Genomic DNA, 15,036 nt, shown 5'->3' with positions numbered 1-15,036 from the left:
TCATTCTCCAGCTCAGATTGACAGTCATCTTTCTAAAATGTAACTGTGACCATGCCACTTCCCTGGTTAAAAATCCCTCAGAGTCTCTAGTGACCCCACAGTAAAGTCAAGACATTGGCTGGAAATTCCTCTGGTGTGAGTGCCCTTCCTGAGCCAACCTCTACAGCCTCTTCACCAAAAGCTCCCCAATAACACGACATACAAGCCCTCTCCACTTCGGCCATTCCCAACAAGAAATCATACTGCGCCTATTCCCATCTCTCTCCCTTCTCACAGGTCCCCTTCTCTGACTACAACCTCCTGCTTGACCTGACAAACTCATATGGACCTTCATGCTTCAGCTCGGAGGGTGGAACCATCTCTTCTGCAGATCTTTCCTGAGCACCAAGACGAGCCCAGCAGGTCTCCTTGGGGTGAAGCCCTGACCATTCCCACCACACCACAATTTCCCACTAATCTGCCTGCCTCTGCATGAGACTCAAGCTCCCAGAGAGCCACGCAGGTGTCTGATTCAGGCTCACTATTTTTATCACATCACAGGAACAAAAATATGTCCAGGATAAACGAAATCAAACTGAGAACAAAGGTATTTAACATTCTTCACAAAGATAGCGAGGATTATTCAAAACTTTATAAAATTGCCTTGAGTCTCTTAAAAATAATACTATTCTAACTACAAGATAAAAATAATGATGAAGCCAAGTAATCACAGTGGTTAGTATTCAGAATTATCACTTAATTTAGCCTGGGGATACTTACAATATCACAGTCCTTTTTGCCATCTCGTTTAATTGGCTCATTCAGATCCTCTTGGCTTCGAAAACTAAACTTTTCAATGGCTTCTGTAACTCCACGCAAAGAACTATAGATTTCTTCAGAGTTCAGGTTCTCTGTATCATAGTCCAGCATGCTAAAGATCAAACACATTTTATTTCTTAAATTGAGGCATATACATAAAATTGAGGTATGGGCACAAACTACTTCTAATAATTTAGAGTAAGATATAGTTATAGTTTTGATTCTTTAGGAGATTTGGAATGAAAAGGAGACATCTTTTGTTAGAGCACCACCACTGGATAATTCTACATCTTTCTTGTCAGATCTGGTCCCAAGCACATCACACCAGCACTTAGTAAGAACCAGTGGGAAACAACAATGACCACGAGAATACAAGAACTCAAAGGGTGACAACGGTGACAACGTATGAAGTAATGAAAGTGAGAAAATAACTTTCAGTATTCTGAAGATGGAAAAAAGGAGCCTGGTTGTTACTGGTCTCAAATGTACAAAGAAATTAAGATGAATGGGCACTTCAGAATAAAGCTAGTATTACAAACAAATTTCACATGAGCAAAGGAAATGACTTCAAGAGACTGGATTATGTTTACCAGTATCTGAAACTTATCAAATAAAAACCTATACCAAAAATGACTCACTCAGAATCAGATCTACTCTGCCAATGGGTGCTTGAAAGTCTCTCATGTCATCTAACCCAGGAAGTTGCTGTGAATATCAAACTCTTCTAGATGCTTCTATTTGGAGTTTTATAAGAAAAGCAGATCTTATAAAGATGAGTTATATTCCTAGATGGGTGTCTAAAAGCACTTCAAAAAGCAAGAAATATTTGTCCTTCACAGAAAAGTGACATCAATTGTTGTCCTTTTAGACATTTAGCATAGTAAAACATGAAACAAAGCAAAAATCCTAAATAGCCTTTCGGTGTAATACAGTATCAACAAGTGGCCTTTATATGTCTGAAAAGTGCACTGAAACAGACAGAAGATCCTAAGAACAAAAACTATCACTGTCCCTCACTAAGAATATCAGAGAAAAAAGCAGGGAGTTGATACACTAGTATAAAGAAAGCAAAACATGGAGCAAAAGTAAACCAAAGGCAAGTCAAAAACTGTAACCTAGTTTAAATGTTACTTGTTTCAAGAAAAGATCAGATGAGTTGGTCTACTTTAACCTGCAGAAAGTCTTGAGCTATACTGAGGATTGCTGGGGCCACTCAAAGAATCCTTGGCTGTATGTAAGTAGGCACTCAACGTTATTAAGGACTAAAGCAAAGCAATCCTTCCGTTTTCAGAAGAGAATTAACTGAAAGTAGGCACTCATTGGCAGGAACTCCTACTAGGGGCAACACAATCAATGCATCAACGCTGTACATTCTCACTAGAGTTAAGCTTCCTGTAACTTAAAAACAAATCATATTTATAAAGCCTCCTCCCCCAACTTTTTTTTTTAAGGTTTTAAGGGTGGATGAGATTTGGACAGTTCTCACTTGGAGTAGCCAGACCTCTACTGGCTTGAGGCTGCAACGACCCAAGTGTTTTCTAAGGTTGGAGGTTCTGCTAGAACACGAGATCGGAACTCATTCTCAGAGATGAAAGCTATTTGCCTAAAATTGCAAAACTGGTTCAGATAGAACCCATTCTTCTTTTCTGATGAATAAAAGAAAATACACACCCCCACTGTACTTGGAAAGTTCACAAAAATACATGCCAGCTCAAAGACTGGCTCTGGCATCAAACAAAAAGAAATGTGAACTAGAACACGTTTACAGCTAAAATTTCATGTATATGCTGACAGGACATGGAATAAAAAACTTGAACAGAATCCAAGATTTTAACCCCCTCTAGGTTCGTAAGGTTATCTGTCTATGAGGCAATATCCCTTTAATGTGAAGGAAGCATGACTGAGGAACACACAGGCTCCCTGCCCCGCCTTTCCAGAACAGCACAACAGCAGCTCACGTATGAACAAAGGCATTTATACATCTGGCCAGTACACTATTTTTTATATACAAAAACTGAGTATGACTCAAACAAAAAATACGTATACAAGATGTAAAAAGATGCCTTAAAATACTTTTAATCACAACAACCAAAAATAATAGCATAGCCCATGCAAAAGGAAAATAAAAAAATGAAAGAATGATGGGATGGACAAGAGGAGTCTGGCGGAACGTTGAGCTTTTTAAGGGATGTCACAATATTATTTTCCATATGTCGCTTCAGATAACGTTAGCTTTCACTTAATTCATCTCATTATTCTTAACCTAAACTTTCTTAAAATATTTCACTTAAGTTCACATAACTTTAGTATTATAGTAGCCTCTTTTTAAAATAAGAAAATAAAGGATTCTGCCAGTTCATGTTCCTCCTCCTTACTTTCAATCAATAAACCAACTCAGACTTCCAATTTAGGGGCACACATATGTAGTAACCAAGTAGAATCTGTGGTGACACTTCTTTTATTAGACTCACTAGCTTCAGGTTTGAAGTATCTCCTTGGTACGAAGCTAAAACTGTGAGCTTCAGGTGAGAGACATCATTGCTTTCCTCTAACAGGAAACAGGTAACGCTACTTTCTTTGCTATTTCATGTTTCCGCAATTGTCTTTTTTCAAATAATACCTATGAGTCCTCACTTTGTAGAGAAAAAGGAAATTCCCATGAACGCTGTCACTGGGGAATCACAGATACCATGGTCCCCGTCCCGACAAGTAAAACATAAGGGAGCAGCAAGAGGGACGCAACAGCTTCACTTAGAAGAGACTTGGTCAGGTCCACTCCAGTCTGTCACCTGCCCCACACTCTGTCTTGTTTTAGCTCAGACAATTATCCCCAGGTTAAAGGCCAGGTCCTGGTCATCTGTAAACACTATGATTAGACTCCAGAAAAGTTTCCTTAGGATTCTTTAGATTAGGAAGAGTTGCTCAATTGGTCAATATTCACTGACTTAAGTTCAGGCTGTGTCACCCAACACTGAAGCAGAAGCAAGCTCTGGACCTGCCCTGTTGTAAAGGATCCGCACCGTGGGTGGAGAGGTGCATGAGGTCAGGTCTCCAAGAAAAGAGAAACTCGAGACACAAGTTTGCCTTCTGAGATTTTGTTCTTTGTCGTTTTGCAGGGAAAAGATACTAAGTATGGAATAAGGAAAAAGGTTCCTTGTTATGAAATTAATAGGGTTTTGGCAAAGAGACAGACATAGATTCCTTCTTAGTTTTATGTAACTGATAGGTCTCCTAAATGTAGAAGTCTCTAGTCAACTCCCTCTGATGGTTAACAGAAGTCACAGGTGTTCATTAAGCATTAGCTACATTATTGGGCACAGATGTGAAAGACAATATTGGGAAGGGAATGTCCTCTGGAGGGCAGTCTGGATGGCTGGATGAGAAGACTGGCTGGGGATGAAGCTTACTGCCCATTAGGGCACACACGTCTTTATACTGGGAGACAGGCAATAAACTGGTCTTATACTATGAAGGATAGCTAAGCTTTAAAAGAAAGAAAGAGAAATAAAGAAAAAAAAGAAAGTGTAGTGACATGCTTTATTAACACTGACGAGAGCAGCTGTCTCACTGTCGGTGTGCCCTTGCCCTAACCTTGTGTATCTAGAAACAGTCATTATCCGATTCTCTGTACACTTTAGAGGTTACTTTTAGGGCTGTAAGAGTTTCAGAAGATGTTGTTGAAACATTTAGCTGACCTGTTTACTATGCAAAGTTGTGCTATGTTGAGGATACAAAAGCAGGAATGTGAATCTTCTGTGCAAAAGCTATCTATGAAGCACTCAAAAGTAACAGACTTTATTTTGCTTTGTGTTTACCCTTGTCCTATCACAGAGGGTACAAACCCATGTCCCACAGCACAAAGACAGCTGAACTGCCCCATGCTCAGCTTATGTGACTGCACACAACTAGGGAAGGGGTTCTCTGATCTTTGGATCTTTCTTCATAAAAAATACCTAAGCGATCCACAGACAGGTATCTGTAGGAATACGTGGACCCTGGAGGAATACTTGCAGAGTTACCATTTCTCTTAGCATCTGAAGGAAGCCCCCCACCCCCCCCCCACGCTTCTTCCAGACTCATTCAACCAGGGGCTCGTGAGGACACCGGCAGCTCTCCTGCCTAGAGCGCAGGCATCTTTACTGAGGCGTACCAGTGAATGCACTTCTCGGGCCTTCCTTTCTGGATCTGTGTGTCCTCAGGCTGTCACCATATGACAGTACATTATGAAAGAAACCAGTCCAGACAATCAACAGCAGGACTGAGAGCTACAGGTGCAGTTTGGGAAAGAACAGGTCTCATTTGCTTCTCAGTGGAAACACCTTTTCCATCTAAGAAGAATGCTAAGGAAACCACGCTCACCACGGCCTGCCCTGACTGCTTGGCATTGCCTGAGCACCTTCTGGGGGCTGAGCGCTCCAGTGCGCCGCAAGGCCCGCGGCAGTAAATGGTGATGAATTTTGTCATCTGCCCTCGTGGCACAGTAGGAGCTGTCCTTGCGAGGTTCAACAAAGATCACACATCTGCTCACACTTCTCACCAAGGGTCTACTCCTGCTAGCCTAAGCCAAAGCGGGGACCACACTGGCGGCCGCTGAGAGGCTTTCCAAAAGACCTGAGACGACCTTGGAAATGCAATAATATTGTGACACCTCAGACAAGTTTAACAGGTAGCTTGTTACCTGGGAGAGTAAGAGCGCCTGAGAGTCTTGTGGGAGGGAGCGGTGGGAATGGAGTTAGGCTGAGAAAAGGGAGGTGGGTGCTTCGATAACCCATCGGCACTCCAACCCCATAACCGACTGTAGTGATCAGAGAGGAAAATCAGAAAGAGAAACAGAAAAAGGCAAAGGGGAGGGGAGGAGCAAGGGGAGAGGAAGACGCTACATTCTCAGTGTCCTATGGTCTCCTCTTTCCTTGACCAAGTTTTATCAAAACTAATTGGAACAAAATTAATAGTTCACCATACAGGAAAAAGAACAAATTTTGTGTTACAATTTGGTCCTCAGTAGGACTATTCCTTTCCCTCTCAATCATGCATTCACATTTTTAAATCACATGAGATTCCAAGTGAAGAGCATGTGTGGGTCTGCATTTGGAAGGACATTATAAGCACTTACACACACAAAAATATGAATGTTCAGTTTCAGATAATGCAATCAATTATTTTAGAAAGAAACAAAGAAGTAATTATGGGCCTTAGTTCAAATGGGACCAACGGGACTACAGCAGAAAGACTCAGAGAACATGCCACTCTGACCAGAGCACTTGAGCAAGGGGCAATGCACTCCCTGAGGCCAGGATCCAATCACATGGAGTTCAGAGGCTGCCACACACAATTTTCTTCTGGAAGAATAACACCACCACTAGAGGGCAAGGGCATCAAGTCTCAGCTGGCCCGTTCAGAGAGGGGGGCAATCAAAAATCTAATTCCTCTGCTCATATCACCTGATAAGAGAATTAAAATTCATCTGAGAACACAGGTATTCCTCTTCACTTTGCAAATGTCACTAAGTGACCTGGGCTTGGAGAGACTCTGACAGAGAGTTCTAACAACTGTTGCAATTCAAAAGAACCAGAGACATGGGGAAAAGGGTGAGCTGAGCTGGCTGGAAATGTGAGGTGAGGCCACAGAGCAGAGTCTGCGCATCAGAGACAGTGCTCCTGGCGAGCAGCCCTGCATTCATCATAGTTCTAAGGGCAGGATGGACAGAGCTAGTCTCCACCCGAGAGCAGATACGGCTCCATTTTGAAAGGAAAATAAAGTGTGGAGATGAGAGGTCACTGCGCCAGAGAAGGGCCCAAAGACCTTCTCGAAGTCACACACTGAGTCGGGGGCGGGGGTACAAGAAGAATACGGGTGACCACCTCAGGCTGGAGCTCTGCTAACAGGCAGAGGACAAAGCAGGGGCACCACCACCTCCCCGCAGGAGGCTAGGTCTTCCAGTGAATCCCCACTTGGACTCTATGGACACTCTGGACCCTCTGACGGATGAATGTAAAATCTACCTAAAATCACCCTTCATTGCTAGGGGAACAGAGGTTACTATTTATTTAGTGCCATTCTGCTCTACATGTTTGCCAAGAACATACAGCAGACCAGAGTGAGGACTGCCACATACTTATTTAACTGAAAGGGAACAGACTTGAAGTGATTTCTGAAACCCCTTACAACTCTGTTTTTCATTTAACATAAATCGCGCTGGGTAAAATGAGCTAAAATATAAATATGCGTTTAATGCTGAAAAACTCCAGGTCATAAATCTCCTCTCCAAAAAATCAGTAGTATTTGTTTCCTAGGTAGGGATAAGCAGTAATGCTTCCCTCACGCAGAAACAATTAATGGGAGGTTTCACAAAGTTTAACCTGTTAGCTTCAGCTTCTCTAAAACTACTGAGTTGATAAAAATGACTTCCTCACTAGTGATTTTTTTTAAAAGCTATCAAATTAGATTTGTTCATTTTAGAATATTTCCTTATCACCACCATGATCCAAGTGTACAATTTTTGGACTAAAAAAAATTAGTTCATTTTGATACTCAAAATTAGACTAAAAACCAAATCATTGGTAGTAACTTTTCCCCTTAAGAATAAAAAGCTAGGGGCCGGCCCAGTGGTGCAGCGGTTAAGTTTGCACGTTCCGCTTCGGTGGACAGAGGTTTGCCAGTTTGGATCCCAGGTGCAGACATGGCACCGCTTGGCACGCCATGCTGTGGTAGGCGTCCCATATATAAAGTAGAGGAAGGTGGGCATGGATGTTAGTTCAGGGCCAGTCTTCCTCAGCAAAAAGAAAAGGACTGGCAGCAAATGTTAGCTCAGGGCTAATCTTCCTCAAAAAAAAAAAAAGGAATAAAAAGCTAACACCATATGGTCAAGATAATTCAAAAGAATGGCAGGTCGCAGAAAATAAATATTTCAAGAGCATTGCTCAGAAAAACAGCTAAGATGAGCTAGAACAGAACTCGTCTATTGCCTTAGAATGTGGTAGCCTAGTCCATTCTCCTACTTAGTGCAAGAGTTCATTTCTTTTATAATTTTCCTGGTAGAAAGTATGTAGCCTATTTGAATACTTCTAGTGATATGATGACATGAGGCAGTTTTTCCTACTTCTGGATAATTTTAGTTGTGAGAAAAATCATTTTTCCTATTGAGCTCAAATTGGTTAAGGCCATCTGACTAGCCATGCAATGATTGAGGGCACATTTTTTTTTTTTTACACTATATAACCAAATAATTCCCTAAAGAAGAATTTGTTGACGAGAAACTATTTGGGCCACGCTTTAATATTTAAAAATCAATCTCTTCAGGGGCTGGCCCCGTGGCCGAGTGGTTAAGTCTGTGCGCTCCGCTGCAGGCGGCCCAGTGTTTCGTTAGTTCGAATCCTGGGCGCGGACATGGCACTGCTCATCAGACCACGCTGAGGCAGCGTCCCACATGCCACAACTAGAAGAACCCACAACGAAGAATACACAACTATGTACCGGGGGGCTTTGGGGAAAAAAAGGAAAAAATAAAATCTTTAAAAAAAAAAAAAAAAAAAATCAATCTCTTCATTTCTTTCACTGACCCGTAACCCTAACAGTAAAAATTAAGATCAGGCCAATTAAGAATGAATGGTAACCTGGAAAAATAAAAATTTTAATAATTTGGGGATCCATGAAGATTAATACCTAGCCAATTGTTAGCTCTGATGGTTAGCAGCCCCCACCAATTCTTTTACTTATACTATTAAGCACATGTAACAATAAAATACCTTAATTTGAGTTTTACCCTTTTGCTTATTACCTAAAGAATGTGCCACCCTAATGAAATAACTAAAAGATAAGAAGTATGAACTATATATCATGGAAGAACAGATTTCCCAATTAACATCATAGGAGAATCATTTCTAGTCAAAAGCAACAATTTACAGAGAATATAAGTTTTCCATAAAATTCTCCGCCACCAAGAGAACTCTGACTTTACTGTCAACACTGGACCCTGGTCATTTAAGACAAACCATATACTTTAGATACAGATGTTAACATTAAAAAAAAAAGTTGGCTGAGCCTAAGTCACACCTGGGGAAAGCAGGATATATTTTTATTAGTTTCTGGTCTCAATTATCTAATTATAATAGCCTGCTGAAATGATGACAACACAGACCAAATCTGGGGACGAAACACCGCATTTCATTCTACCTAAATACAGAACCAGGGGCCCTTAGGGGCATTAAACATAAGGCAATATAAACAGTAGAATACTGTAAGTATACAAAATACTCTGTTTCACAAAGAGGAAAATACAAATTTGTTATGTTCCAAAATATTTATACAATAACTTGAGGAACTGTAGAGAACTTCAGTCGTAAGGAGGAAGGAGTTTGGGAGACTTGATCTTTGAAAAATCTCAATTTAAAGGCACTTACGTTTTGACAGCTTCCTACTAAAGAAGCAACCCTTAAAAGGAAAATGGCATACTTGCAGTGTTTCCTTATAATTTTAAGATCTTGGTGTTAGCAACCTTTAAGATACAGCCCTCTTATTCCAGTCCGAAGATCTGGACTTCTTGTAGATAAATACAGCACAGATGACCCTTACAGGTTCAGGCACTGGCTTTTTCCTAAAAAGCCTGGCAACAGGGCCACTACTCTGAGTGAGGCCACGGGGGACTCCAGCACATGCCAGGGGGGGTCACTAAAGCCATAATGCAGAGACTTCTAAAGGCTCTGGCCAGATGGAAAGTGCTATTTAAAGATCTCAAGACAGAGCATTTTCTCTTTTAAAGTCACTGCGTCAGACTCTATAATACCAATGTTCACATGGTCCCAACAAGAGTCTGAAAATGCTGATCCAATTTTAGTTCTCAGATTCTTAATCACTCCTTCCAGAGCAGCATTCTGCTTCAAACGTGAGCCCATAATGGTAGCAACTATGCTTGGAAGGGCCACTTGGTTGGAAAACTACCCCAGACTATGTGTGACTGACTATAAAGGATTTATTTAGATGACTAAATACTTTCAGGTGATCCTCTCACTCATGGACTAGGTGATGAGTTTCTAAAAGGTTTCTATGTGAAACAGTACTAAATTTAACTTTTAGCTTTAAAATGTTTATGGTACTAGAAAGTGTTTAGAGCTGGAAGAATCTCAGAGAACATTCAGCACCAACCACACATTTCACCAAAAAAGTTAACCACTTTGCCCAAGATTATACAGTTAAGATGTGGGTGGAGACTAGAACCCATGGTCTCCTGATACCCAAATACTTTTTGGTATTAAGCTTGGTCTAAACATCTAGAAATAGGCTAGACATTCAGGTGCTTTAGTTTCTTCATTTCTGTTGAAATGGCATTACCTTGGAGACAAGCCCCCATGGGAACAGTTGGTGGGTGAGGTCAGGGGGCTAGTCCTGCTGCTGGTGTGTCGGGAGGGAGTCCGGCCAATTGTATTGCTCGGAGAGCCCTGGGGTGAAGGCAGAAGCAGCATCATTATTCAAGGGCTAACTATAGAATAGCTTCATCTTTCCCTTAGCCTTTTAACCCACATGTTAATAAACGGGCAGAATTTGCACAGTGAGGGTGATTTTTTTCAGAATTATAAGGCCAGTTTTAAGTACCTATAAACCAAATATGGGTAACTGTCATATAGGCATTCCTGAAGCTGAATGAATGATGTCAGTTGTGCTACAGAAACAGATACAATCAAGCATTTGCATCTTTACAGTATGAACAAAATAAGTAACTCAATGACTGACTGACTAAATAGCCTAGTAAAAATTTAACTGATTAAACCACCTAATTAAAGAAAAAGGCCATATTTAAAGACCAGGTTCATTCATTCGTTGGGAATATGGCAGGATCAGACATGGCCCCCACCCTTGAGACTCCACAGTCTACTAAAAGAGAACAAAATAGCTGCTACTCTGTTAGAGCAAGTTCTAGATAAGGGACAAGCTGAAGTCATGATCAGATCAGAGGCACCAATCGTGAGCACTCACCACACTGGTGTTACTGGAATTCTTGAGGTGGTTATGCAGGAGTTTGGTGGCACCATCCTGGAATGTTTTTGGCAAGGCACCAAGTAACATGGTAAATTCAGGAGTATTCAATTCAAACAGAGAGATTAGCACAATTTGCGCTGCCTAGAAAAAGAAGGCACAATTAATTTTTGTTAATGTACAATAGCATAGCTTGGTCAAAATGTTCAATCAAGTTATTTTTAAAGATTCATTTTTTTAATTTTTTCCTTGGTCTCCCCAAAGCCCCCCTATACATAGTTGTATGTTCTTCGTTGTGGGTCCTTCTGGTTGTGGCATGTGGCACGCTGCCTCAGTGTGGTTTGACGAGCCGTGCCATGTCCGCACCGAGGATTTGAACCAACGAAACACTGGGCCGCCTGCAGCGGAGCGCGCGAACTTAACCACTCGGCCACGAGGCCAGCCCCTCAAGTTATTTTTAAAAGAAAACATTTTTGTGTGAGTGAAATAAAAAGAGAACATCTTTGCCATAAAAAACGAAAACAAAAAGCATCTGGAGAAAATAATATCATCAATTATAAATATAAATGAGTTCAATCTGGAAAGTAAGCCCTAAGGCCCTGGCCTCGGATTTCCAGAGCACAGCTACAGTAAACTCATGTAACTTGTCCTGTGTTGTCTAGCACTAGGAACAAAGCTGGTAAATATGTAAATGAAACAATAAAAAATTTTAAAAGGCATGAAGTCTTATGCCTTTTAAAATTAAATCTTTCATTCTAATAAGTCAGAACTGGACAGGGCTCCCAGTGTACCCTGGAAAGAACAAGTTTCTAAATGAGCTGGGTTATCTTGAGAAATCACTTTTCCTCAGCCTCACTCCTAATAACTGAGAAATACAAGAAAAAGACAGAGTTTAAATACATCTGAAAAACTCCTCCTTTTACATCTAAGAATCAAGGAGAGAGAAAATCTTTGGGAAGCAAACCAGACTTACGTGGTACAAATTAAAAACTTACTCTTCTGTCTTTTGGAAAACATTCTACTTTTCTTTATGAATTGAGAAAACACACTGCAGGACTGCTTGTAACCACTGTAGCAGGAAGGTGGGAAAAGCAATTAGCTGAAGCAATAGGAGCCAAATGAGACTCAGTCTCCTTCAGCAAGTTACGTGCTTTCTATGGTACTAATGGAGTGGCAGGCAATCCAAGCTTAAAAACTATGCCTGAGGAATTAGTTACAGGGGCCTTCATTTAGAAAAACTATGCCAAAAGGAAATTTTAGTTAACTACTAACTGGCATTTCTTATATATTTCTAAGGGTCAAAAGAAAGGAAAACACATTATGAAAATCTTTTGACTAAAAACATATATTTATTTTTCCAGAGACTCTAATTTTTAGGATTGCAGTAATTACTTTGAAAACTTTTTGCCTGATAGAGAATATTACAAAAAACATACTTGCTGAGAAATTCTTTACAAATAAACACCACAAAATATTTCAATGGTTTTACAATGTTAAAATTAATTCTAGGTCCAGTTAAGACAAAAGTACTATTTGTGCCTGGAGAAGGAAAAAAACTCAAATGTATTTAACCAAAAGTAACAATTAATTATGAAATTTAAAATATCAGTCGAGTTTTTTTATATAATCAAAAATTACGTCTTCAACATGTCAAATGCTTTCATTAAGCATAGCATTGGGCAAAAGAATCGTACTTTTTTTCCCTTAACCTCCAAATATAGTCATTAGTAGCCTTCTCATCTAAATTAAATCACAAGGGGCCAGGTATGCTTTCATGGCACAGACAAGAAACATTTTTCATTATTGATCATTCTTAATAAATCATTATCTGAAGGAATCAATTTTATCACCAATTTAACATACTATGAACATGATTTGTGTATTTGTATATGAGCAAATTCAAAAAATCATGCAAAGTAACCTGTGCATTTTAAAAACCATTTTATTAGATGTTAGAAAAATGCATGCAAAAAACCTGCACTTCAAAGAGAAAGAAAGCAGAAGACTTGAGTTTTAGCAGGGGGAAAAAAATCAATGTTGCCAATTGAATAAGAAAGTTTAGGCATTTATTTCTTGTTGATTGAAAATAGCATTTGTAAATTATAAAATGCACCATTACATTTTGAATAGTATATTTTTACATGAAATGTGCCACTGTCTTTATTTAAAAGCCTGGAAACTGTGTTAATTCATGGCTACTTAACATTGGTGACTTTTAGTCATATGGGAAAACAAAGTGTCATAGACTTTAACTTCTAACCCACTAAAGGACCTTCTCTCAATAATCCTAAAGTTGAATTTTGATTGAAAAAATCAAACAGAAAGGGAATTTTGAAGATATAACTAGCTGGACAGATGGTACACGTGTGATTTATAAATATAAATAATCTATTCTTACATATTCCAAAATAGAAATGATTTTATACAGTTTTCAGAAGTCATCCTTTGGTTTAAAGCTGTTTTCAAAGTAAAATCTTTTTCTAATGAGATCCAAGCTCCAAATATGGATAGGAATATCATTTGAATATATTATCTTAAAAAGGTTTTACATTAAAGTATTAAAAGGAATGAGACTGTTATGATCCTAAAATATTTATCTACAACCCTCAGTGTTAGTGAGAAGTCAGAATACTAGAATCCAAGCAATAAAGAAAACTGGGTCATGTTTATCATTACCATCAACATGCTCTCATTGAAGGAATAATTCCAAATATGGGCATGGGATGGATAAATTCATTTAAAAAGCATGGGGCATAGGTCACATTCAATAACGAATCAAAAGTGGAGAGTGCACTGCTCTAGTTCCATCTGTGAACCCCTGCCTTCCACGAGAGGCAGGCCCCAGGCAGGCGGCCAAACACCTCTCAAGCACTGCTGACTTTTGTTAACGGACACTCTGGGGCAGTGTCTCTTTTTTTTTTTTTAAAGATTTTATTTTTTTTTCCTTTTTCTCCCCAAAGCCCCCCGGTACATAGTTGTATATTCTTCGTTGTGGGTCCTTCTAGTTGTGGCATGTGGGACGCTGCCTCAGCGTGGTTTGATGAGCAGTGCCATGTCCGTGCCCAGGATTCGAACCAACGAAACACTGGGCCGCCTGCAGCGGAGCGCGCGAACTTAACCACTCGGCCACGGGGCCAGCCCCTGGGGCAGTGTCTCTTAAAGATCAAACGGCAGTTTAAAATGAAATGATTCCCACTCATGCCCCTATAGTAGGATTTGGGGGATGAGAGTAAAAGTAGAAGGTTCTTCAAACCTTACTGCTACTGCCTGAAAAGAACTCCCAAGGCGATTGACTGCCTTGAATGCTGCGTAGCTTACAGCAGAAAAGAATTCTTCTGGACAGGAGATCGGAAAGCTTTGACATATGCTTCAGTGACGGTATTAATTGGGGAAAACTTAAAATTTCCAAGGAAAAGGCGTTTCTAATCTATTAAACAACTATCACCGCTCCCTTCAGATTGCCATTAGCATTGCTTTAGAAAATCACCAAAGAGAAGGTATTTCAAAACCTTAGAATTTATTTAGTATCTTTCCTTCATTTAGTACTCCATTAAAATATGGTAAAGGTCTACACTCAACATGGCTATTTCTTTGAGAAGGTAGTTAATCATAAAACATACCAAAACACAAACATTTTCACAGGCACATACACATACACTCACGTAGCAGTATATTAATTTTAGGTTTCTTCAAAATCTCAGTGTCTTCACAAGGGTAATCAGTATTAATAATCTAAAATGCAAACAGCGAAGTGTCTTTTTTCAAATCAGTACACAGTTTTAAATCTACCTGTTTACAATTTTCTTCCAAGTTTCCTTCTCCAGGCCCAGAGCAGGATGAAGCTGCCCTAGTGGGGAAATCCTCACCTACTCGACTACGCTGAAGCGGGGACTGACAAACAGGAAAGGTGGAGGATTTGATCAGAGGAAGAAGCAAGTACTTAAACCATGGCTATTTGTAAGCTGTAGAAGTGCTTGGATTCTTTTATGAAGCCGTCTAGGTAAACATACTCTAAAACTAAGAATGCTAATAATAAATAATAGTAACTACCAGTTTCAAACCTCACTCATGTGCTAGGACCTTAATAATCATAACCATTCCTGGAAATAGTCGTATTCTTGCTTTATGTGATGAAATGGAAGATCAAAGAAGTCAAAACGAGACTTGAAAAACGCAGGCATAGTTAAGCTGAGATTAACTGAGATCTTATTTGATGAAAAAATTCTTAGCTTTTAGATTAGGCCATGCTGCCTATCTATAATAAGAGAT

General features: G+C 39.8%; 1 protein-coding gene across 50 annotated transcripts in view; it reads right to left on the bottom strand.

Moving 5' to 3' along the window:
* The window catches only part of CLASP1 (cytoplasmic linker associated protein 1), a 258,954-nt gene that overhangs the window by 34,660 nt on the left and 209,258 nt on the right, over positions 1-15,036 (bottom strand). For 34 of the 50 annotated variants that reach the window (XM_070581036.1, XM_070581049.1, XM_070581040.1 and 31 more), the window contains 4 exons: positions 10,768-10,911; positions 10,126-10,232; positions 5,477-5,593; positions 760-910 (listed from right to left, as the gene is read on the bottom strand). In XM_070581036.1, the coding sequence (XP_070437137.1) occupies positions 760-910; positions 5,477-5,593; positions 10,126-10,232; positions 10,768-10,911 (519 nt within the window). The remainder of the gene's footprint in view (positions 1-759; positions 911-5,476; positions 5,594-10,125; positions 10,233-10,767; positions 10,912-15,036) is intronic. The other 16 variants (XM_070581077.1, XM_070581055.1, XM_070581058.1 and 13 more) reach the window with 1 other exon arrangement.

The sequence above is a fragment of the Equus przewalskii genome, chromosome 17, assembly GCF_037783145.1.
Source record: "Equus przewalskii isolate Varuska chromosome 17, EquPr2, whole genome shotgun sequence".
In the NCBI taxonomy this organism is placed as follows: domain Eukaryota; kingdom Metazoa; phylum Chordata; class Mammalia; order Perissodactyla; family Equidae; genus Equus; species Equus przewalskii.
This window is presented reverse-complemented; position numbering and strand designations above follow the sequence as displayed.